Here is a 26152-nt window from a genome sequence, read left to right on the forward strand (position 1 = left end):
GTACCCAGGTGGTGAGGTTGGCAGGATGACTGGATGCTCTGAGCTATAGAAGCCATCATTTTAATAGGCCTTACATTTTCACCCCTGCCATGGGCAGACACTTCTGCATGTGTCTCCCACCTTCCCGAAAGCCCACTTTCTGCTGCAGAGGCACATTTCTGCAGGGTCATGAGGCTTAGGTCCACAGGCATCTTCCCAGCTACCTCTTTTCCTATAGAGTGTTCAGAGTCTTGACATCTTTAACTTGGACAAACCCAGAATCCCCTGGTCCTTGCGTGGTTAACCACCAAAGTTGTGTTCTTTGGACCCATAGCACTTGTACTGGGACACTTGGGCCATTTGGGTTCTTGCTCAATTTATAACATTTTATCAGTCTCTTAAGGTAGCTGTGGAAGGGACCACCACTGTCAGCAACCTATCAGAGTCTCTCTCTCCCTCTCTCCCTCCCAGCCTCTCTCTCTCTCTCTCTCTCTCCTCTCTCTCTCTCTCTCTCTCTCTCTCTCTCCTCTCTCTCTCTCTCTCTCTCTCTCTCTCTCTCTCTGTGTGTGTGTGTGTGTGTGTGTGTGTGTGTGTGTGTGTATGTGTTGCATCATGTTCATGGTATAGAGAGCAGTGCAGTAGGAAATGTGGAAATTTATGCCTAGTAGATGTGGATCTCTAACCAACTCAACTTGATTCTGGCTGCTGGTGTGACTGAAAGTGACCTTGAGCAAACCACTGCCTATTCTGGACAAGTTCTTTCATGTGTCAGAATATACACACTGGAGAATTCCTGCAAGAATTGACAAAGACATGTGCGTTCCTCTGCCTCTATGGAGTCCTGTTGGCGAGCCTCCCTAGAGGGCACAGTTACAGCATTTTATGAGTCATTTTAGTGCTGTCATCAACATTCCATTACTACTGACTTCCCTCTGGCTTGAAAGAGCATGCTCTGAAGAACCACAGTGTGGTTCTCTGGCAGGCATAGGCGGGAGCTAGCAGCCCCTGGCTGAGTAGGCTGGATTCTCTTCTGGGGGCTCAGCAGAGGCTGGTATCAAGTCGCAGACAGAGCCGTGTCCTGTGACTGTAACCTTGCTATCAGTGCGTAAGGCTATGCTAGACCTGAGCTCAGCAAAGCCTGACCTGACTAAAACCAGCAAAGCTGGAGACCTGGTCACTATGGAGATCAACCCTCCAATAATCCCACTGGGAGCAGGAAATTTTGTTTAAATAAGCAGAAGAAAATTGAGCTTCGGTTTTTCAGCAAACCGAGTTATAATAGTCCAAATTTCTATTCTGGTGTTTTAACCTTTCAATGTTGCCCTTAGGAATTCAGAGAGCAAATGATCTTCAATACATTGTGTGTATGAGTGTGTGAGGGTGGTTAGGATGGAGGGAGAGAGAGAGAAAGAGAGAGAGAGAGAGAGAGAGAGAGAGAGAGAGAGAGAGAGAGAGAGAGAGAGAGAATATCGAACTACTGATTTCTTACTGTTGGCCCCACTTACCTGGTTATCAATATCATTTTGATACTGAGAAGTTGAGCTTCTTTTAAGTTATAGACCAAAGGCATCTCATTGAGAAAAGTGGCTGAGGAGCTCTGGAACTCACAGAAGAAGCCAGCCTGCAGAGCTGGGTGTGCTGGCTTCACCCCTCTCCAATTCTATCTCTTAAATGTCTCTGTACCTTGCTGTCTTTTATCTCTGAAATACCAGCCTTAGTTAACTCTTCTGCTTGTCATTCTTTTAAGGATCAAATCAAAAGTGATATTTGGACAGGCTTTGACAACCCATGTACTATGAATATATTAGTTAATGTTTTATAGCCTATGCTTCCTACATAAGCCGATGGTCTTTTCACAAGGCCAGAGCATCAGGCCACTAATGGAGGGTGTGTCCAGAGCATGATTAGCTACCAGCTCTCTAGCCTGACCACCTCTGCTAATCATTTGTAGGACTAGTAAATGAGGCAGGTGTCAGACTCTCTGACTTTGAAACCCTGGGAGGAGGTGGCCCAGGAATCTGAACCTCTAGCCAGCAGATAGGGTGATTCTACTGAACACTACAATGTAAGAATCAAGGATCTACTGGTGTGTCCCAAAATATATTGGTTTGCTCCAGAGGCAATCCCTGAGCATCTGTATCACCCTCAAGGAGGCTTACCTGAATCCTGTGGGCCACACGAGGAGTCCAGGGCCCGAGAAGATTGCTAGTATTCTGCTTGCTCTTCTTTTCCCTGAGAAGCAAAGCCACCCCCACACAGTATCGACACAGCTCTGAAGCAGAGATAAGGAAGCCACTAAGACTCAGGGAAGCCAGGAAGCTGGGTGCCTTGTCCAGGGTTATGTGAAGTCAATGAGTGATGTGCTGGGAAACACTTAACCACAGGCTCAGATTGGGGAGGAAGGAGTGGGAGTGGGGGTGGAGAGACTGAGCTGTGGCTTTTGCTTGTTTCTATGGTGTAAATGTCTCTGGTGTATCTGGTTTCAACTACCAGCCTTTGAAGGAGGAGTTGGGGAGGGGTTGCCGGGGGCGCTTTTGTAGGCTGGCAAGAAGTGGCCTCAGCATTCTGTTGCTTACAGTTGTCATTCATGGCAGTGACTGTGAGTGAGCATCTGTCAAGGTGCAGAGGAGGGAGTAAATTGTTTCCCTGCCTTTTCAGTGTTTTATATGAGCCCCCTCCATATTCGAAGCTATGTGAGGCAAGGTGGTTAGTGTGAAAGGGGGAGAAAAATCAGCTCCCTGTGGGAAGCTGTCTATACTTGATTTCTTTTAGACTGAGGTCTGGCATGTCCAGTCATCATTGACCACTCACCAGGCTCTGAGATACCGTGTTGGTCGTCACTGGAGAAGGTAGCATCCCATAGAAAGGGAAGAGACTGGGGAAGCCCTGAAAGCTGTCACCTGTCTGTCCACCAAGCACCTCTGAAATTACAGAGTCTGGGCTGGGGACAGAAGAGCCACAGTCCCCACATGTTTACCTGAGGGGAGGCTGAGACCCTTTAAAGTCCCAAGTTCCCATGATCTGGATCAAATCATGCCACTAATTATCCTCCTATTCTCTGCACATTTCATCTACATACCTAATAAGCTTAAACTTGCTGCCTCGCCACACCCAGAATGGACAGACAGCAGCTGCCAGGAGGACACCATGTGTGCCCAGTACCAGCCACACCAGGGGATGTCCCAGTGAGCCTCAAGTGCCCTTCCACAGGTTTAAGAATGACTACAGAGCGAGAAGACGAAAACTGGGGGACACAGTGTCCAGCAGGACAGCAACTGCCTGCAGATAGATGGCAGGGGGGGGGCCTGGGAGATTGCAGGATATATCTGGTCCTAAGGTAAGACAGAATTGTGAATTCCATCCCAGCTCATCAGAAGCTTACCCAAGCTCTCCAGTTCATATTAGATAGCAGCAGCAGTAACCCCGGATGCCGGGCAGCTATGGGGCATGTGAGATGGGTCAAGGTCTGGTCAGCTAGGCTGGTACAAGCAGCATTGAGGCACGGGAGTGCCCAGGCATCCTTCTTTTTCCTTAGATTTTCTTGACTCAAGTCTGTCTCCAGCTCATATAGGGGAGGATAGAAGGGAAGAGGAGGAGAGGAATCACTGGGAGCCAGTCACTGCAAAGGAGCCTGCAGGGCTCCTCCGTGTGTGTGTGTGTGTGTGTGTGTGTGTGTGTGTGTGTGTGAGAGAGAGAGAGAGAGAGAGAGAGAGAGAGAGAGAGAGAGAGAGAGAGAGAGAGAGGGAATATCGGTGGGGTTTCTGTCTCAGAAGCAGGCAGCTTCCTAAGAGAAAGTGGAAAGAAAGGAGAAAGGGAGGAGAAAATTGGAGATGGGAGAGACAGAAGGGGGAGGGGGCCGAAAGTGAGAGCACACAGGAGACTGAGCACAGAGGCAGAGAGAGGCAGACAGAGAGAAAACGAGCCACGGAGCAGGAGGGTGTGCTGAGCAGAGCCAGAGCTTAGAGGGACCCAGCGAGGGCGGTGCGGGCAGAGGCAAAGCCAGTGACCACAGGCGCCTGCAAACCCGGATTTCAGGGCGCTACAGGAGTTCAGCGGGGCACCGGGCTACTGGCCAAGAGGTGGTGCGGGGCTGGGACTGACCGCTCGCCCAGGTGCTCGCCGGTGAGGTGACTCAGAGTCTAAGAGGTTCCGCGCCCAGGTGCTCGCCTGGGAGGTCGCTTGGGCTTCCAGGTGGCTGCATGCCTAGGTGCTAGCCCAGGGGGTGGTGCGGGGCTCTGGGTTGTTGGACGCTCTCTGGGTAGCCATGGCGACAGGGGACAGGGGTCGCTGGGCCGCCGCGTCTCCGAGGGGTTGAGGAGGCAGCGGGCTGCGCCATGGCGGCGCGGGGTTGCGGGCCCTGAGCGCCAGCTGCGGGGCGCGCACCATGAACTCGTGGGACGCGGGCCTGGCGGGGCTGCTGGTGGGCACGATCGGCGTGTCGCTGCTGTCCAACGGGCTGGTGCTGCTCTGCCTCCTGCACAGCGCTGACATCCGCCGCCAGGCGCCGGCGCTCTTCACCCTCAACCTCACGTGTGGCAACCTGCTGTGCACCGTGGTCAACATGCCACTAACACTGGCCGGCGTCGTGGCACAGAGGCAGCCTGCCGGGGACCGCCTGTGCCGCCTGGCCGCCTTCCTCGACACCTTCCTGGCTGCTAACTCCATGCTCAGCATGGCCGCGCTCAGCATCGACCGCTGGGTGGCCGTGGTCTTCCCGCTGAGCTACCGTGCCAAGATGCGCCTCCGAGATGCTGCGTTCATGGTGGCCTACACGTGGCTGCACGCGCTCACCTTCCCGGCCACTGCACTCGCCTTGTCCTGGCTGGGCTTCCACCAGCTGTACGCCTCTTGCACGCTGTGCAGTCGGCGGCCCGAGGAGCGCCTGCGCTTTGCTGTCTTCACCAGCGCCTTCCACGCGCTCAGCTTCCTACTCTCCTTCATCGTGCTCTGCTTCACGTACCTCAAGGTGCTCAAGGTGGCCCGTTTCCATTGCAAGCGCATCGACGTGATCACCATGCAGACCCTCGTGCTGTTGGTGGACATCCACCCCAGGTGAGCGGCCTGATCCAGGGCTCTGGGGACCTGGTTGTGAGTTGGGAAGGTCTGAGCAGCCAGGATAGAGCCTTGGGGGATCCCCTTTCCGCCTCAACGGCATTATGCAAGGGTTGGAATGGCAGGTGTTGTTTAAAGCAGGTAGCTAGAGCGAAAGTGCCAGACCAAAATCTCAGCCAGAACGTTCTCCTTATTCTTGTAAGTCATCCTGGACAGTGTGCTCTGTCCACCGTGCGAAGCTTGAAAAAGGTTTGCATCTGAGAGGGGGTATGTCTAGAAGCTTGGGAAAACCCCCTTAATAACTTATCGAACTGCGGATGCTATTCCTCTGAGTCCTTGCTATCCTGGGTGTGATGCTACCTTGATCTCGCCTCTCTGGAGCCTCAGGGTCCCTACAAGAATGTGTACCTCAGGCTCCTGGACCTAAACCTGCCCATGCACCTCCATACTTTTGACCTGCCATTTCTGTGGAGAAGAGGGAGGGAGGCAATGGAAGGACCGGCTGAGAGAGAACCTCTGTGGTCCTTAGTGTCCCATAGGGAGAAAAGAAGGGAACTGTCAATCAGGCTGTCCTGAGCTCACCTCATCTTTCCTCTTTATCAAGAGACCGGGGGGGGGGTGCCTCTGGGGCCTCTGCCAGTTTCTATACATTAAAAGCAGGCTCCCTCTCTGCTGCCTGGAACTCTAGGTAAAGGGCTTCAGAATCCACTCGACACAGAAGACACAGCACACAGAGAGCACTGGTGATGGAAGGGCATGGTTCTATGTGTGAGCAGAGCCCGCCCCCCCAGGATGCGGGGAGCCTTGGAGTGGGGAAGAGGGCAGACCCCACTGTATCTCCGCCCTCCAGGGTAGAGTGGGCAAGCAGGAGGTGTTAGTCTTGAGACTTCCCTGCCTTGAGCAATGTCACTGTGCCAAATGTCACCGTGCCGAATGTCACCATGCATGCACATTAGAAAGGCATGGCTAAGTGTGTCCGCTGTCGCCCTCTAAGCAGTCGCTCCACATGACAGGCTGGTCCAGAATTCCACAAATGACATCTTCCCCACAGAAATTTGAACCGAATATGCTTGCATCAGCTTTCTCAGCCGGTGTCTGCAGTTTATAGTCATTTCAGGAAAGAGTCTGCAGCCACACTTGCAGAAACACTCCTGTCCATTGCCCTTCTCTTTAGAAAGGGCCATCCCCAGAGCCAGAGCTGGGACTAGGGCACCTTGTGAGGATGCTCCGAAATGTTAACTCTTGCAGACTTGAATTTGTCCTAGAAAGCCCACTAGCCCGAGCCTCCCAGTGGAGGGAAAGAGAAGTGGAGCCAGGGAGAGAAATGCAAAAAGCCCAACCCCTGTTCCCAGTGGCCCCTCCTTGGAGGGTAGAGGCCACTTTGCATTCTATCTAGGCACAGGGACTTCCTCTGATCCTGCCAGTCTCTCCAACTTCAGGTCAGAATGACAGCGAGTATTTGGGGGGGGTCTCATAAGAAAGACACTTGGTGGGAATGCAGGCCTTTCTCAGCTCTGCAGAGAACCTTCACCTCTATGTGTCAGGCTGTTTGAAGAAGCCCCTGCTTCTAAACCCTCCAGGGAGCTCCGTCAGGTCACAGAGCCATGAACTCCCTGGTGAACAGAAACTGCTCTTCCCAGAGGTCTCAAGCAGGAGTGTGGGGGGCGCAAGGGGGTGGTCCACAGAACAGGACTCCCTGATCTGGTGGCTGACACTTCAGTGGCACAGTTGAGAAGTCATGGTCCTAGCTCCACGGGCTGCAAAGGAGTCCTGCCCTGCCTCAGGCTCCAATAGCCTTTGGTGCCAAGGACCTATGCTGTGAAACCTTAGAGTCTCAGTCCCAGTATAGTCTCTGGCCAGCTAGAGCAGCAAGTGACATCTTGGCTCCCTGGAAGTCATCCCAGCTACCTCACTTACTTAGTTGAAAGAGATGTACTTTGTGTTGCCTGCAGCCCAGGTACCATTTGCTAGGAAGTGATAGAGGCAGCCGATTTTCCTGCAGGCTGAGTAGCAAGCTTTACCCCTTTGCTACAGTCACCCACTAAATAGCAGGAACCCTCTTTTTTTTCCAAATCTGAGATCCAGAGTGGCGTCTTCCACATCTATTGCTCTTTGGTTTCCCAAGTCATTTCATTTAGGAAGCAGGGTACTCTTTGCCATGTCTGGTCCACACCCAGATTTCCATCCTCCCAGTACCTGCTTTTTGGTTCTTCCAACCAAAGTTCTGGGAAGGCTCTATCTAGTTCAGCAGTTATCAACCTGTGGGTAGCAACCTCTAGAGGCTGAACGACCCTTCCACAGGGGTCACGTAAGACCATCGAAAAACATAGATACTTACATTTTGATTCATAACAGTAGCAAAATTACAGTTATGAAGTAGCAACGAAAATAATTTGTGGTTGAGGGTCGCCACAACATGGGGAGCTATGTTAAAGGGTCACAGCATTAGGAAGGTTGAGAATCACTGCACTAGTTAAGCCTCTCAACAGAATCCACTCGACACAGAAGTACAGCCAGGTACAGCCAAGCAGATCAGGTGAGACGGTGAAGCTGAGCTGGCCTGGAAAAAGAGGACACCACAGCTGGACCATCAGGCTTGCCGACTGCTCCATGAAATACATTCTAATCCCGCCCCCATCTTGGCAGATATGCCTCTTAAAAGTGAGGCTCAATCACATTTGACCATGTCCCCTGGAGGGGGAGACCTGGTGGCACTCAGAGGAAGGACAGCAGGTAGCCAAGAAGAGACTTGATACCCTATGAGAATATATAGGGGGAGGTAATCCCCCTCAGGAACAGTCATAGGGGAGGGGAATAATGGGAAAATGGGGGGGGGAGGAATGGGAGGATACAAGGGATGGGATAAACATTGAGATGTAACAAGAATAAATTAATAAAAAAGGAAAAAGAAAAAAAAGTGAGGCTCAAATTTAGCATCTACAGGCTCCTTGGAGGCTAGCCTTGTCTGGGCTAGGGAGCACTAAGTGGCTCACTTACCTGACTTCTCCATCCCTGACTCCACCCAGCACCACAGGTGCCTTTCTTGGGCCATGTGCAGACTGCAAGCCACACAATTATGTTCCATGTACATGGGATGCTCTTCAGGCATGAGCTGAGTGCAACTGCGCAAGGATTCAGTGCACTGGAAAATTAGGAGTTTACTCTCGAATGGAGGGTGTGGGCTCCAGCTTTAATGTGCAGGGACCACTCTTGCTAGATCTGAGAGGGAAACTGCTCATGCCTGCATCCTTATCATAGACCTGGGGGCTCTTTCTCATCACCAGCCATCTTGTCTCATGTCTTGAAAGCCAGAAAGCCAACACTGACCAGGCTGTGAGTGCTCCAAGTGTGGGCTCTGGAAAGACAATGGTCATCTCAGATCACTAAGGACTTAGAACCATTTCTGAGGCTTCCGAGGCCGCCTCCCTCACTGCCTGTTCAGATATTTCCAGCGTGGCTGTTACTGGATCCCGACACATCTCTTTGACCTCACATGTCACAAAGCCAGAAAGCCTGTCTGCATTGGTCTCAAAAATCTTAATTAATCCTGCACAGATCTTGTGACGCCCCCTACCCCACCGTAGGCCAGCACACATGTTCACACTATGATCAGAGTGAGCTTTGGACCTCTTGTTTCCTGCACCACAGACTCTGACTGAGAGCCTAGGGGCTCTGGGTACCACTACCATGCCAAGGCTTAGTAGTGGGAGTAAGGGGAACACTCTAGAGTCTGAGGTCAGGAAAGCTGAGATGAGACTTGGTTCTGTCCCAAACTGCCAGTATGTTCTTGGACATGTCCTAACCAGTCCGGTCTGGTCCATAGTGTCTTCATCTGAGCACAAACACGATGGCAGTTCACAGGGATGCAAGGTTTTCAGGAACCCTGCGTTGCAAAGCTATGCTGAGGGAGAAGACAGCAAGCGGCTTTGTGATCCCAACATTCTGAGAACCCAATGAAGGGGTCTCACACCTGACTGAGTGACGAAGTGCTAAGCTGATGGTCAAGATACTTCAGACCTGACCTCACTCACCTCTTGCCACCACTGCACTGTTATCCAGAAAAGCAGAGCCCAGGCGGGAAAGGCAGAGGGGCTTCATTCACCCTTTTCCTTCATAAGAGATCAGGGAAGCACTGGCACACCCCTAACTGAAAGCACTAGGCTGGCAGCCAGTGCCCATGTGTCTGAAATCCCACTTGTCCCTGACTTCCATGGCAGGCAGGCTCTTCATTCCTTTATGCCTCAGTTTCCCCAACTGTAAGCTTGGGTAGGCATATTGCTGCAGAGTCTACTATTCTGTCCCAGCAGCAACATGGCCCTGGGGCCAAGCACCTTCTGCAGACACTGTCTGTTCCATTGCTCATCACACTGGAATCTGTGATATCCCTGTAAGCCCCAAGGAGGCCACAGAGTCAAGTCAGGACTCGGCGTTCAATTGCATGATGCTAGTTCACAGCACCCCTGGCACATCCCTAGCCACAGCTGCCTCTCCCCTGTGGGGGTAGCGTGGGACAAGAAGGGCTTTTGCACATATAGGAAACACTGTGGCTCAGAGGTTAAGGTCAGAGCTGGAACACAGTATACAGTTTTTCCATTGAGTGTGAGTTGAGCAGAGAATGGTTTTGGGTTAGCACCCAGTAGGTGTTCACTGAGTCAAGCACAGTTCTTAGTACTTCTCATATTTGAGCTAAGTCACTCTCAGTGTTACCCGACAGGACAGGTGCTCTCACTACCCTCCGTTTTCGAGATGAGGAAAGTGATGTCAGGACCCTGACACACTGGGGCGTATAAGGAAGCTCCCCACCTCTCAACACCCCCGCTAGCCAGTGAGTCACATCCATCCCCATAATGGTCTACTTAGAGCTGTGGTGAAATCCTCCTCTGAGAGGTGGGGGACTCATGTTCAGAAAGGCTTGGTGACTTCCCTGAGGCCACAGAGTCAGGAGAGCAGCGGCTCTGCTGAGACAGTGTACTTAAGCAAGAAGGCGTTCACTCTGAAGTACCTGAGGGCTGACGGCACCGTCGGGGTAACACACTGAGGAAGATAGAGACACGGGTACTCTTGTTCCCTGGGGGAGTCCTTTGCATGAATTTGGCATGCCTGTTTATTGGGTGCTAGAGTGTTCCTCTGTTGTCATAAAGGAATGTAGTGTGACGGGTTCGGGGCATTTAGGTGACACCCCAAATCTGCACTCCACCACTCATCCATGGGGATGTATAAATAGCCTCCTGCTTCTGAAGTCACTGCTGCTCTTCTTTGCTCTAGACTGAGACTCCAAGAGTGAGGAACTTTTGAGTTTTAAAGCAAGACAGTTAAGCTGGTCATGTTTATGTACCCCGCCCCTGCGCATGCCCCACCCCCCACGCATGCCCCGCCCCAATCTCTAGGCCCACACTAAGCTCAGGCTGTATAAGTCACAGAAGCCAATGAGCCTTGGTGGAAAATGCTATGTAAACAGACACATGGTCAGGAATTCAGGGGTATGAGTTAAGCAGGAGCTCAGTGACCCCGGGCCCACCACATGCCATCACAGGTATATGAGGGGAGAGGTACACTTGGTCCCAGCCTCTGACCTGGATTCAGATTCTAGCATCTCTGCCATCCTGGCTTGCCATATATCCTCAGAGACTAGACAACCATTTGGGATGGGATAGTAAACAGAGGCAGTGTCTGACCAAGTGCTGACCACCCTATAGTCCCCACTCAGGAATGGTGTGAGTGTCCTATGTGAACCTGAGCAAATTTCTTTATTCTTCTTCACCTCAAGATACTTCTTTCAAATGTGGGGCCATAACTAATGACACCATCCTTGGCTGCTAGACACAGTGTGAGTGTCAACTAAACAAGTTCATGTGAAACACCATCACAGAACCTAGCATGACACATGGTAGAGACCCAGACATTATTAGTGTCAATCACTAGAAAGTAGTAGTGTTAGTTTGGCCAACACATTTTCAGACAGTGGGACACTTTGATTCCAGGCCTAGATCTTAACTCTCTATAGGTTTATATAAAGGCAGATGTCAAGAGGGGATTCCAGATCCTTCTATCCAAGCTGTCCATGTGAGAAGAAATCTGAGAGCAGAGGCCTGACTATGGATTAAATCTCCTAGAAGCAGTGGGAGGCCCTGGCATTAACAATGCACTTGGATCCAGTGCTTAACCCCTTTCTCTACCGCTTGCTTTTGTGAGGCACACCAGCTTGTCTTCAGGGGCGAGTCACCGCAGCCCAACCAGGTTCTGCCGAGTTAGCTTGCTGGGCAACACTGCCTCCAGTCTCCCTCTGCTCACCTATGTCCACACTCGCCACTACAAGATAGAGCTTATGGAACCTGGAGCTGGGCCGTCTGCCCAGGAAAGCTGTTTTCCTGTGCCCCGTGCCTGTGATATCCTGGCACATGGCCCCCAATCGCTACACACCATGAGCTGCAAAAGCAGCTGAATCCTATTGGTGCAGAGCGATCAGCCCCTGACAGGGCTTAGAACAGAGTGCCACAGGAACAGGGTGTGACTAGGGCTATCAGTGGTTCTTGATTCCATCTCCTAAGCGGCATCCTCAATGCCTAGAGGACTTGGCTGTCCCTTTGCTTCTCCTGTCTTGGCCTCTGGAGTAATCAAGTAGCTCTCCATCAATGACCCCAGCATGGCAACTCTAGCTCCAGGCAGAGGTAAAGATGCAGCAGACTGCTGGTGTGGCAGAAGGCCCTCCTATGTTACATTGTGTGGGTGGCGCCCAGGCCACCACAGTGAGAAAGACCATCTTTTGTTTGTTTGTTTGTTTGTTTGGGGGTTTGTCGCTGTTGTTGTTTTTCAAGACAGGGTTTCCCTATGTAGCCTTGGCTGTCCTGGAACTTACTCTGTAGACCAGGCTGGCCTCGAACTCACAGAGATCAACCTGCCTCTGCCTCCAAGCTGAGAAAGATCATCGTCAAGTCATATGGACACAATTCAGAGCTGCCTCTCCTCACCTGTCCCCTTCTTCACAGAGCTCCTCGTCATCGGTCTAAAACAAGGCAGACGTCTCAGATTCTTTTCTTATTGCTATGGTAAAATACCCTGATAAAAGCAATTTTAAGGGAGAGAGCTTCTTTTTAGTCACAGTTCAAGGGACAGTCCATAATGGCAGGGCAGTCAAGGTAGCAGGAGCTCGAGGCAGCTGGTCACAGCACATTTATAGCCAGGAAACAGATGGTAATCAATGTCACTAATCAGCTTGCTTGTCCCACTTCATACAGCCTGGGATCCCAGGCCAGGACTTGCACATGCCCACAACTAAGATGGGTCTTTCCCTGTCGATGAATGTAATCATGCAAATTCCCCACAGGGACACAGAGGCCCACCTTCCATGTGATCCTAGATTCTGCCAAGTTGACAGTCAACACAGACTATTACAGTAAGTGAGCCCCATAGGCAGGGAAGCAGCCCCCACAGGAGTGAAAATGGTAAAGATAAGGGAAAAAGAAAAGACAACACACAGATTTGTTCCTCCAAGATCATGCAGGGGGATCGGTGAGTAACATAAGCAGTAAAAATAAGAAATTTGTGTTTGTTTATTATATTCATTGTTTAATATGTATACTCATTGCATAATACTAATTGTATTATTCATTTGTACTGGATCCATTTTGCAGAATGCACTGTGTGTAAGTGTGTGTGTGTGTGTGTGTGTGTGTGTGTGTGTGTGTGTGTGTGTGTGTGTGTGTGATGGTCGGTTTTAAGTGCCAACTTGTCACAAGCTGGAATTGCCTGGGAGGAGCATTTTGGTTAAGGAATTATCTAGATCAGGTAGACCTGTGGGCACGCAGCCTTGTCTTCATGATTCTCCGGCATAAGGATGTCACCATTCCCCCAGGCCGAGGTTTTAAACCTGGGGCAGGAGAACGCTGGGGGCATAAGTGAGCGGGGAGCACGGTTCTGTTCCCACTCTCTTCTCTGGACGCTAGATGGGATCTGGCTAGCTGTTTGCCTTCCTGCCTTCCACCCCATAACAGGCTGGGTCACGGGAGTGTGAGCCACATGAACCCTTTCCCCCTCCTGAGTTGCTTGCTTTACGGTCAGGATGTTTTATCACAGAGGAAAAAAAAAAGAAAGGAAACTAGGACACCGTGCATTGTGCGTTTAATTCTTCAAAACAGCCCCGTTTAATATTACGTCACACTGTCTATAAGAAAGCATGTCATCAAAATGTGGTGTATGCTACTACACTACAGATAATGACCTTGGCACCGTCTCACAGCTTGCCCAAGGGCATAAGACTGGGTGCCAGGTGTCTCACCGGCTTCATAGTCACATGCCTAGACTAAGCAATTGCTTTGTGTTCATGAGTAGCACTTCCCTGTATCCTAGCCAGGCCACCCCATTGATTACCTTCTCCTCTCTGCCCTGTGCAGTGTGAGGGAACGCTGTCTTGAGGAACAGAAGCGGAGGCGACAGCGTGCCACCAAGAAGATCAGCACCTTCATAGGGACCTTCCTTGTGTGCTTCGCGCCCTATGTGATTACCAGGTAAGCAGCTGACCTGTGGGTGGAGGCCAAGGGCTTGGTAGGAGGGGGGGGGGGGGGGCGTGTCAGAGCGGTGCCCCTCTTGGTCACATATCTTTCCTGATAGCGCAGCAGGGTTAGAGCGAACACTTGTATGCTTCTCTTCAGCTTCTGACTCTCCATTATTAATAACTAGCATTTTAAAGATTTGCTTTTATTTTTAATCATAAGTAGGTGTATGTGTACGTGTGTGGGCATATACATGGAGATGCACACGTCTGTAGAATCCAGAAGAGGGTGTTGGATTCCTGGAGCTGGAATTATAAGCACTTGTGAACTGCTGGCAAGGGCGCTGAGAACTGAATTCAGATGGTACTCTGGGCTCTTAGCCACTGAGCTGTCTGTCTCTCTAGGCCGTCAGTTAGCATTTTGAGTGCATGCTAGTTACCAGTACCTTGTGACAATTCAGTACATGTATTCAATGAGTACTAATCAAGGCAAGGAAGTTAACATGTCCAGTTGATTAGCACATAATTACTGCACACACCCATGAGGCCCTGCATGAGATTACACTACACATGCACAATGTGTGCTGATCAATTAGGCTAATTTATTCTCCATCTCCTTGCTATTACCCTGTGTTTGGAGCCTTCAAGTGCATCTCTGTTCATAATTTATAATGTATATAACTGATTGTTGTGAAATGTAGTCCCCCATTGGGGTGTAGAATGTAAGAACATACTCCTCATGTCCATTTTAATGCCCATTATCCACCCCACCCCTAACCTTCCCTTTGTCCCAGCTTTGGGGGCATCACTCAGTACATTCTGATGGGCTTTTTAAGGTGTGTGTTTATGAGAGAGCAAGTGGCACCTGTCTGAGTATTTCATCATGTCCTCTGGTTCCATCTGCTTTGTCTGAATAATATTCTGTTGTGTGTATCTACTCCACATTTTTAAATTGTCCATCGCAAGCCCAGAGGTTGGTTTCTTCCTTAACTGCTATGGGGAGTGCTCCAGTAAATACAGCTGCCCAGGCACCTGTGGTATTCTCATTTCATTGGTCCTACACCCAGAAGCAGGCCAATTGTTCCAAATGACAAGTCTATTGGCTTTTGGGGAACCTTCAATTGCTCTCCATAATCAGCCTTGGATTTTATGTGTTAAACTCAGTACCCCATAGCGGAAAGGCTCTTCACTCAGTCTCCAGATTACCCCATCCTAACTCATCACCGCACACCCACACTCCAGGAGATGCTGACAGGAAGAAACAAGGAGAAAAGGCAGAGGAGTTACAGGGTGCCACTGCCCACTATGTGCTGGGTAGCCAGCACCTGGAACGGTCTACTTCAGGGATTCCCGACTCCTGAACAAAAGCTGACGTTTCTCTCTGTGCCCTCCCAGGCAGCCTACCTCCCCTGGGGCTGTGCTGTTAGGTGAGAAACTGTGAAGTTTTCCTCTTCCCAGAGTACCAATAGCCAGACAGGGCTGCAGTTCACTGGACCAGCGTTCTTCAGACCAGCCTGCTCCAGCTGTGACAGTTCCCCGTGCCAGTTTCAGACAGAGAAGGAAGAAAGAAAAGGATTGCCTCCCCTCCTACCTCGCTCTTCCGAGCTGCTTTGTGATCAGGATGAGAGGGAAATCCTCCAGCTTTGTATCCTAAGTTGTGATCTGCAAAGCCAGAACACAAAGGACAGGGTTTCTATTAAGAGGTGGAGACGGGAGCTTTGATTGAGTCTGGGAAATGGTTTTCTCTGTGTAGGAGTGTGTGAGGATGGGGGGGCTGGAGAGGGAGAAAGAGAGAGACAGACAGACAGACAGACAGACAGAGACAGAGAGACAGAGAAAGAGAGAAGCAGAGAGAGATAGAGAGACAGACCCACAAATAGACAGAGAGAGAGAAGGGAGAGAGAGAGAAAACCACACAGCTAGGACTATTGCAGATGGCTACCCCACCCCATCCCCTTTGCTGTCACCCAGCCTCCTGTTCCTCATGAGGACAAGCCAACTGTGACTGACCCCTCTGTTACCCTTACTTGCCCTCACACAGAGCCCAGCCTGGTTGCTTGTAATCTCGGTCCTGGCCTCCAGTTCTTTCTTCAGGGCAAGAGGCAGTCCTTTGCCCAGGGGACCCACTGGACCATACAGGCAACGCATACGGGGAGCCTTGCTCACCTCTCTAGCCCCATCCTGTCTTCCTCAAACAGCCCAGGCCTAAGTACAGAGCCACTCACTGCCCTCCATGATATGTTTTCTTGTGGGGAGTCCAACTCAGCCTATCTCTCATTCTGAACAGAGGACTTGAAGCTATGTGCATGGGTCCCTGGATGATCTGACCACAGAGCAAGATAGAGTCATCAATATTTTCTTCTCCAACTGTCTGCTAGACCGCAGTACTGTTGCTGTGTTGCACACAGACGACTCTTGGCAGAGAGAGGCTTCCCTACACATTATAAGGTCTATCATGGGCTCCTCGGTCCAAATAACTGGATACCAGGAACATCTCTATCTTCCCCCAACTTCTCCAGTTTGACAATCAAGTCTCCAGATATTGCCAAGTGTTCCCTGGGACCAGAGTCACACTGACTCATAAGCTGTGGTCTAGACCCATAGCCCAGCCAGGAAGCCAGGGCCACCTTAACTCAGGACTCTGAATAAGACCTAACAGCCACTGAGAGACAGAGATACCTCCCTAAGACAACCTTAGCTCTACCCTTCTGCTTTGAGACTTTGGGCCAGTGCCCTCACCTCTCTGGGCCTTCAGAAGACAGTGTGATATGCTGGGGTTAAAGGATACGAGAGTGGTGAAGTGTGTGACACAGGCATGCCTGTTTGGATTCCCAGGCCATAATTCTTTCCGCCGCCGCCCCCCCCCCACCCCACCTTGACACTGGAGACTGACAGAGAGCTGGCCAGTCACAGAAAGTGGGTGAGAAGAACATACAGAGATCCTTCCTCTTAAACCTCAGAGAGAGCAGAAGTCAGGGACCAAGGAGGTGAACTTGAACCCTCAGGGAATAAGTAATATGACTCCCACTTTAGGCAACTAGGCTTAATTTCATTTCCTAACGTGTTCTATCTCTCTCTCTCTCCCTCCTTCTCCCTCCCTGTGCTCTGATTATAGCCTATTTCCTTCTAATACTGCCCAGGCAATAATGTTCCAGCCAAACTGTCAGCAGATCCACAGCTCAGTTCACTCCCTCCAGAGAGAGTTAATGTGACTGGGCTTAAAAAAAAAAAAAAATTCACAAAACTGTGCAACCTGTATGAGAGTAAGCAGCGCTTCCAGGGTGAGAAAGGCCTTACCCGCTCTTGTATAGAACTTGGATCAGGGCTCCTCCCCCAATACCTCCTCAGTATGGACCCTGAATCAGGGGACGCCACCCCACTCCATCACCTCCTGCCAGCATCGTCTTCATGTGTACACAGAGCTACCCCAAGCAAACCTCTCGCAGTGATACACTCGCTCACCTCCCATCACTTTGTTGCACATGTCTCCAGAATCTTCTCTAGCAAGTTCCATCTTCAGCAAGTTCCCTTGAAAGTTAAGGATGAACTGAAGAGACCCCTCTCCTGCCCAGCCCCCTCCCACCCGCAGATGGTCCCTGTGGGAACCCTGGCCCTGTAAATAGAGATCATAGTTAAAACAAAGTCATCAGGCAGGCCCAGAACCCACGTCTGCGGCAGGATGGAGCTTCCTGGCGAGGTCTCATGGGCATACCGTGTGAATTGGGTAAGGCCATGTAGGTGTGAGGAAGAGTGAAAAACAAAGCAGAAGAGACAGAATGAATGAAGTGTACAGTGGTGTTTTCTAGTGTGAGAGCCACCAGTCATGGGTGGTTCTTGAAATATGACCTGTCCAAATCAAGATGCATCTACCTCAGGTTTATAATTACCCATATTTAGTATGATAAAAAAAAAAAGGCAATCAATACTACTCATAGCAATTTCCTAGTGGGATAATAAGTTAAATATACAATAAAAACTAAATTCATTTGCTGTGTGTGTATAAATTCATCTGCTGTGTGTGTGTGTGTGTGTGTGTCCCGCAAGTGTGCATGCGTGCACGTCCATGTGTGTGTGCATATGGAAGCCAGGCCTTAGGTGATGTTCAGGCACTGTCATCTTTTCTTTCTTGTGAGAACTTTTAGTGGAGGCCTGACATCTCTGTTTCACAGTCACGCAGCTCCTCTGAGCTCTGGGTCAGCTAGACTGTTGTTCCTGGAGTGACCAGGCAGGGCCATTAGGGCCATTGCAGATTTCTACCCACAGGCTCTTGGGAAATGCTTTCTGAATTAATGTTCGCATGTCTTCAAGCGATTGTAAGCCTATCGTCTGTGCAGCAGTCTATACTTACAAATAATTACAGTTGTCATAAATCATCAGGATCAGGTTTGGAGGCATTTGCGGATCTGATGGCCCCATTATTATAGCTTTCCAGAATAATGGAGTGACAGAGAGGGAAGAGGGGTTAATGTGCAGGTGGCTCCCGACTGTCAACGTTCTATTAATAAATGACTCTTCTGTTCTAATGTCTCATGAAAGCTTGGCGCTTACAAGCCTTTGCATATGCAGATCAAGTCTCCAGAAGCCTTGGGGATAATCAGCCTATTTTCCCAAGCAATGTTTCAATGTTCTGTGACTCATTTTATGTAGTGTGTGTGTGTGTGTGTGTGTGTGTGTGTGTATTGTGTCTGTCTCTGTGTGACACTGTGTCTGTGTGTGTCAGTATGTGTATGTGTGTGTGTCTGTGTCTGTGTCTGTGTCTGTGTCTCTCTGTATGAGTCTGTTTGTCTGTGTGTGTCTCTGTGTGAGTGTGTCTGTGTGGGTATGTCTCTGTGTGTGTGTTTGTATGTCTGCATGTCCGTGTTTCTCTGTGTGTGGTGTGTTACAAGAAGGGACACACAATTGGGGGCAGAAACAGAAAAAAGAGCAAAGGAGCAGTGCTGGGCAGAGGAACTATGAAGAGGAGATCCTAGTGTGCTGCTTTAAATTCAGGATTTAAAAGCAAAGGTTTCAAGTGCACAGTAGACTTGGAAACCATTGAGGAGCCCGTGAGGCAGCCTGACCCCAGAAAGCACGAGGTCTCTGGTGCTCAAACCTAGGGTTCCAATCATGTCTTTTCTACATCTGAACCATATGACTAACACAGAATTACCTTGGCTTCATCCCCTTGTGTTAGAGAGGAAGATACAAAGACAGGGTGCCAGAGGTGCTGTCTGAAGCAGTGAAGTGCTGAGCCTCAGGGTGCTGAGCTGCTGAGCTGGTGTTGAGCAGCACTGTACCTCTCACCCTGAGCCTCTCTCCATGGAGACCCTCACTAGGAATAGGTCAGGGCATTTGATCCTTCAGGATTCAAAGAATTTCTTTAAATTCAGACCAGTATGCCTTCTCCTCCTCCTCCTCCTCCTCTTCCTCCTCCAGGGTCCAGGGTCGCCCAGGCTGCAGGAAGTGTGAGAATCCCCTTTGGGTAAGGGCAAGCGTGAACAACTTCCTGTTTTGTAAGCCCTTTTCTGTGGCAGCCACTTCAGAGTGCTGACAGCAAGCAGCAGCAGAGGGCCTCCCTACCAAAGAGCTCCACAGTTCAGAGAAGTCTACCATACACAGAGGCATGAGCAGGCGCACAGGATTTGGGGGTGCATCCTGTGGGTATAACATGTGTCACCCTGATTCTCTGTGTCCACCTTCCTGAATTCAGCAAGGTCTGAATCTTGAAGCACTTTCTACTCCTCAACAAACACATATGTATATATATAAGATACATATATGTATGCAACATACACAGCACATATGCATGCAGATGCACATGACCTGCTCATGACACACATGCATAACACATACACCCATATGGCAAACATGCATAAACATGCACAAATACACACATGATGCATATATGCACACAAGGCACATATGCACACATATGCATATGATTCACATATGCACATATGCAGAATATACTTCTATACATTTATATAACACAAATGCATGTCACACATGGAAATTCATGCATGATACACATACCCATGTGCACATATATATACACATCCATACTACACAGTGTACACATAACACACACATGCACATACAAACAAATATACACATAATACATACATAGAACACATGGTGCACATGCATGCACAGCACTAAGCACATGTATTCATATGACGCACAGATACACACACCACACATGTGTGCACAACACATGTATGCACACTAATGCACACAACATGAATGCATAAACCACACGCACATGTAGCACATACACAATACATGCATGCACACTTGCACAAGTACATACACAGATCCAGGTCGGGTCATTACATAGACTTCTATAAGGGCTCAAATGCCTTCCTCAGAAAGGCCTGCATTGTTTGGAGAGGCAGACCCCTCCCCTTATGAATCCTGCTATACCTTGGCCTTCTGACTGATGTGGACTCTCCTGAGGGCATAAGTTTGGGAACAGACGCGTGTGCAGGACTCGTCTGCAGGCATTTTGGGCATACAAGAATAAGTATCACTATGACTGGAGCCTTAGGGCAGGCAGAGGATTTTTGGTTCACACCCCAGGAAACATACGGAAATTCCCTGGTGCTTAATGAAAGGTGAGGGCAAATGACAGGAGTGGTGCTTGTGGGACAAGCCTGTCTGCTGGGGAGTGGGAAGGGTGATGCTGCTCCAGAGGTGCCAAAGCCGTGGAAGTCTCAGTGTTGCCTTGGTTACACTGGGGTCCAGAAACAGGGTGGGGATCTGGTTCCATTTCAGTGTTGTAACACGCAGGGACCCCAGAACACCAGAGCAACCTAACAGTTCTTGCATATCCTTGTGGAGTTCTTTTGGGATGTCTTGGACTACTGGGGCTGTGCACCATGCTGAAAGGCTAAACAGCAGGCAGGCATCCAAGCATCTCTTTGGCCAGGATTATGTGGAGCCAAATTTGGTCTGTGTTCACTTGATCACTTGAAGTTCTTCCCCCCCCCCCCATGGCCAAGGCCAGACATAGGTTTTAAAGCAGAACTTGTAACAGATGGTTTTTTTTGGTTTTGTTTTGTTTTGTTTTGTTTTGTTTTGTTTTGAGGAGGCGGAGGATGGAACAAAAGTTTAGCATGGAAAATCATGACCTCATGGAAATAGCCTCTTGGGACAGCAAGGGACCCCAAAACTCATCTTGTTACCCTGCAATGCTGGGTGAGATTCAGGTCCCAGCATGGCCTCTAGCCAGGCTTAGAGGATGGATTCACACTTCTCAGGCAGGAGACCCTGACTTTCTGTTCAACCCCTCTGGACCTCAATGCCCGCATCTGTAAGATGAGGATGAGACCCATTCTGCAGAATCGCTGTGAGATGAGAGCGTGAACACAGTGAGGATTTGGTACAAAGGAGACACAAACCACACGTTATCCAAGGGGGCTCAGACTTCAGATAGAGTCAATGAGAAGCAAATGCCACAGTTTTACCCCACAGAGCTTTGCTGATCTTGCTGGATGGTTTGATAATTAAGTCTTCTTAAAAACTCCCTTTGGGGAAGCTGGAGGAATCGCACAAACAGCAATGGGCTCGCCATGCAAGCAAGCAAGCATAAGCACTGAGTTCAGATCACCAGAACTCATGTCAAAAGCAGGGCATAGCAGCAAGTGCCTGTACCAACAACAATGACAAAATGGGTGGTGGAGTCAGACAGTTCCCTGCAAAGTTCCTGGCCTACTAGCCTAGACAATTTGGTGAGGTTCTAGACCAACAAGATGCCTTACTGCCCTAAACAAAATGTGGAAGGTGTCTGAAAAAGGAACACACTAAGCTTGTTATCTGATCTCCATGAACGTATTCACACATGAATGTGTATACCTACATGGACACATGAACACACACACACACACACACACACACACACACACACACACACACACCTATCTTTTTCGGAGCACCAAGATGCTAGGATCAGCCAAGAATACAGACCATTTGGGAAACATGACTTACCATCCCATGCTGTGCTGGCTAGCTTTACATCAACTTGACATAAGCTAAAGTCATCTGAGAGGAGGTAACTCCAATTAAGAAAATGTCTCCATAAGACCAGGCTGTAGGCAAGCCGGTAAGACATTTTCTTAATTAGTGATTGATGGAGGAAGGCCCAGACCGTTGTGGGTGGCGCCATGCCTAGGCAGGTGGTCCTGGTTCTATAAGAAAGCAGGCTGAGCAAGCCATGGGTAAGCAGTACACTTTCATGGCCTCTTCATCAGCTCCTGCCTCCAGGTTGCTGCCCTGTTTGAGTTCCCGTCCTGACTTCCTTTGATAATGAACAGAGTGATCTGGAAGTGTAAGCCAAATAAACCCTCTCCTCTTCAACTTTCTTGTTGGTCATGGTGTTTCATTGCAGCAATAGAAACCCTAAGACACGTGCCTGCGTTCAGACATTTCATTGTCATTAAGTGTGGATTCTAAGTTTGGGGCTTTTATCTCTTTTAATTCATCACTTCTAAAGCAGAAGTCTTTAAAAAGTGAATATTCCCATGATGTTCATAGCTCCAGTTCCTCAGGTCCTCCCTGACTCTGACAATGAAATGAGGCAAAAGGTAGCCCTGGTTCCTCTCCACAGGGTTGAAGAGCAAGGGCATGGAGTGATTCTGAAATGGGTGATGTGAAGACAGTGGCTGCAGAGTTGATACACTGGAGATCCATTCAAGACAGAGGTGTTTTAGTGGGGAGTAGCATACAATCACTGTCCTTTCCTTCCACCAACTCTAACCACTACCCAACCTCAGCTCAAAGAAGACTCCAGGCAAACTAAGTTGGCAGCAGAGTTACGGCTGACACTCTGTTCCTCTTGTCCCTGAGCCTTCACCCAGGCAACCCACCAAGCTGAGAGCCACCACTGCCAGCTCTCCTGGAGATCGCCCAGGTGGTGCCAGCAGCCAGAATCCAGCTGGATACAGGCAGACCCTTCTTCTCTCTGAATTCCAATTCCTCATTTGGCGATGGGAAGGAGGAGAGGTGATTTAGGAAGTTTAAGCTCTTCAAGCCCTGTGTCTTTTTGACCTTATGCTAATGCTGGATACTTCTCCAAGTCTGGCCAATGGATCTGGGAACACTTCACACACACACACACACACACACACACACACACACACAGAGAGAGAGAGAGAGAGAGAGAGAGAGAGAGAGAGAGAGAGAGAGAGAGACAGACAGACAGACACACACAGAGAGAGACAGAGAGAGAGAGAGACAGAGACAGAGACAGAGAGACAGAGACAGAGACAGAGAGACAGAGAGAGATCATGCTTCTAGGTAGGAGTGGGGACCCAGGAACTCTGCCCTTGATGCCTGGAATTTGTACCACTCGGAAAGTTCCAGGTATACCAGGAGAACTCTAAGGACTGAACTCTTAAACACACAGGATATATCTTCCCTTGCCGTCCTTCAGTAGGAGAAGGTCACTTTCGGTTCTCCTGACTGCTGCTCTTGTCAGAGGCCACCAGGACCCCAGTCCTAGGAAGAGCACTTCCTCACCGGCAGATGCTCCACTGCAGCAGGATATGTCTGGAGCTTTGGAGAGTGTTTACCAAGTTTTTTTTTTCTTAGCTCTCCCTCCCACAGAGACTCCTCAGGAAGGCAGAACTGGGTTTGACGCAGAGCCAAACCAGACTCTCAAGGATTAAAAGATCATAGAAACCACCCCCAATTCAACATCCTTACTCTGCAGATAAGACATGCAGCCCCAAGGAGTGTAAAGACTTGTCCAAGGTTCAGACCCAGAGTTGGAGCTGAAATCAGAAGGCCATTAGCTATCCACCCACTTCATCATCAAGCCTGGGGTGCAGGGGAGGAGCTGCCTCTAAATCCTGTCTTTTCAATTGATCTTCCCTGTAAGCTTGAGGATATGAGGTAGTCATGTCAGTCAGCTTCACTGCAGTGTGCAGTGTGCATAATTGACATGGTCCTTCAAGTAGGTGGCTCATCCATGCTAACTGCCCTCATTGTCACTGGTGGAATTATGACTGCTTCCATGGTCAGTTGACATGGTTACATGCCCCTAGCACATGCCCTCAGCACCCTCAGGTAACACACTCCCATCTCTCCACAGGCTGGTGGAACTGTTCTCCACGGCACCCATTGGCTCCCACTGGGGTGTGCTGTCCAAGTGCTTGGCCTACAGCAAGGCTGCATCTGACCCCTTCGTATACTCCTTGCTGCGACACCAGTACCGCCGGAGCTGCAAGGAGCTTCTGAACAGGCTCTTCAACAGGCGCTCCATTCGCTCTGTGGGCCTCACAGGTGACTCTCACAGCCAGAACATTCTGCCAGTGTCGGAATGAAGGACGGCTCTCCTGTTGGGTGGTTCAGGATGCGATGGCCAGAGCAGAGGGAGGTGGTCTGGGATTCCTGGGTGGACAGTCACTGCTACCATTGCCTGGCGACTGCAGTGATGCTGATGTCTGAACGAGTCCTGGTCCCTGCTTCTTGGCCCTTCCAGGGTAGATGTCAAACTGCCTCATTTGTCACCAAAGGATGGCCATAGTCCATGCCCTGGCCTTTCTTCCTAAGAGTGTGTTTTGAGTGCTTGCACTCACCAAAGGCCTCCCAAAGGATGGAAGGCCAGTCATTGTCCAGGACACAGAGTACTGGTGGCAGGTATGGGACATGACACCCACCTGTTTGCTAACTACTGGTTGTGGCGCTCCATGCTCCAAAGGACATTTCAGTGAGGGTGGCTTTGGCCATCTGGCCCCAGATCTAATATGACATCTCTTTTCTACTTGGTAGTTTTTGCTGCTGCAACCCAAATATTAGGCAGCTGGTACCAACTATCTAATGACCAGCTGGCACCCTTGGGCTCTGCACTCAATGGGAACATGTTTAACATGAGTTTGCTGCCTACCGGTTGTCTTAGGAACAATGAATTTGATTCAACTTTTGTCCCTCTTTCATCAAACAAACTAATGTTTGCGTGTGTTGACAATCTTAGCATGAAAGTGGTCGCAATAGTCAGGTCATAGATAATGTTAGATTCTACAACCTCTGAGCAAGAAGTCACCTTCTTCTGATTTCCATGCCACAGCTATGGGAGCCCAGGAAAGCAGGAAGATGGTGGCTGGTCTTTCCTACCTCCCCATCTGGGATGTGAGTTGCTAGGAAGTACTTCCTCTCGGCTTAGACATCTTGCCATTGTATCCTGGGAGGTGGGGGCACAGGAGCTGACCTGAACGGAGATGCGGGCTCAGATTCTCACGTACCGGCTTCCATTATCCTGGTGGCTCATTATGATCATTCTGCAGTTTTGTCCTGAGAAAGCAGGGGCCATGCAAGGTCACCACAAAAGTGTTCTGTGCCACTGATGAGAGAGTGCAATTAGTACAGAGTGTTGTTCCTATCATATAAACGCCAATCCACTGGGAGCCATTGTCTTTAGTCTCATTAAAAACTAAGACAAGGACTGGGAAAATAGCTTAGCCAGTAATGTGCTTACTGCACAAGCGTGAGGGCCTGAGTCTAACCCTAAGAATCCACACTAAAATCGAACTGCACATGGTGGCACGTGCCTGTAGTCCTAGCGCCAGAGAGTCAAGAGAGGAGGCTCCACAGGACCCACCCCTCAGCCAAGACTTAGCTGAGCAGGTGAGTTACAGACCAGTATCGGGCCTCAAAAAAGATAAGAAAAATGTGGATGGTGACTGAGAAACAACACCTGAGGTTGACCTCTGGCCTCCACATGCCAGTGTGCATGCGCACATGCACACACACACACACACAGACACACACACACACACACACACACACGCGCGCGCGCGCGCGCGCGCGCACACACACACCCATGCACGGCCCATGCCTCCTTCCCATCTCATTATCATCAAAATGACTTAAGCAACTGTTTCTTAGGCTCCTCAGTGACTCCTCTAGGTGAGAAGGGTAGAGTGCCATTGAGTCAGAAATATCATTCGCTCCTCACAGCTCCACACATCCTCGCCTCTGAAGTATAGTGGGAACTATCCACCTGGGACCAACATAAAGAATGTTGATTTTCCCTGCCAGACACCCCCAGTAGTGAAAAGCAGAGAAACGTCTTCTTGTCTATTTAAAAAGATGCCCTATCATTAACTCTTGACAATCCATTTAGAAAACAGCTCCGCCAGGCCTAGTGTTGTCAGGCTTCAGAGTTTCCATGGAGACCAGAAAGGGAGCCAATTGTAACATCTATCTTCCCATTGCTGGGAGAGGTATGCTCACATGTGTCTTGTTAGAGTAAAGAACCTGGGTGCCAGAGGGGGACACCCCAAGACACTTGTTTGGACTTTGAACCCAGCTTTCCCCAGCCAGTCTTCGGTGGGAGTTGGTGAGGTACATCCCTCCCTCCTATGATGAGGAATGTCACACAGGTTGCCTGAAATTAGACATGGTAGAAGTCCTTATATACTCAGAATAGCTCAGGTTATAAATCAGGTATTTTCTCCATAGAGCTGGCTCTCACCCATCTACAGGCATGTCACTGCCACACACTTGTTTCTGGAATAAAAGTGTCCTGGTTCAGAGTCCCTTGGGTCCCATGTATCCCAAATCACAATTACTTCTAGAGCTTTCCTAGTCAGAAGCAGGTGCCTGCCTTCTGTTGTTCCAACACTCAAAGTGCTAGGGGAGTGCAAAGCTAGTAGG

At 49.7% G+C, this 26152-nt stretch overlaps 1 protein-coding gene across 1 annotated transcript; it reads left to right on the plus strand.

The window, feature by feature from the left end:
* The first annotated feature begins 3817 nt into the window (after positions 1–3817).
* Positions 3818–24853, plus strand: Gpr26 (G protein-coupled receptor 26). Its single transcript, XM_051145446.1, has 3 exons — positions 3818–5031; positions 13422–13535; positions 23589–24853. Exons 1-3 carry the CDS (start codon positions 4364–4366, stop codon positions 23818–23820), a joined length of 1014 nt encoding a protein of 337 aa, XP_051001403.1. The 5' UTR covers positions 3818–4363; the 3' UTR covers positions 23821–24853.
* Positions 24854–26152: the final 1299 nt, after the last annotated feature.

The sequence above is a fragment of the Acomys russatus genome, chromosome 5, assembly GCF_903995435.1.
Source record: "Acomys russatus chromosome 5, mAcoRus1.1, whole genome shotgun sequence".
Lineage (NCBI taxonomy): Eukaryota > Metazoa > Chordata > Mammalia > Rodentia > Muridae > Acomys > Acomys russatus.

Coding starts and splice junctions, on each gene's coding strand:
- Gpr26 (XM_051145446.1), top strand. CDS start 4,364: ATGAACTCGTGGGACGCGGGCCTGGCGGGGCTGCTGGTGGGCACGATC. Junction 5,032..13,421: donor TTGGTGGACATCCACCCCAG/GTGAGCGGCCTG, acceptor TGCCCTGTGCAG/TGTGAGGGAACGCTGTCTTG. Junction 13,536..23,588: donor GCGCCCTATGTGATTACCAG/GTAAGCAGCTGA, acceptor ATCTCTCCACAG/GCTGGTGGAACTGTTCTCCA.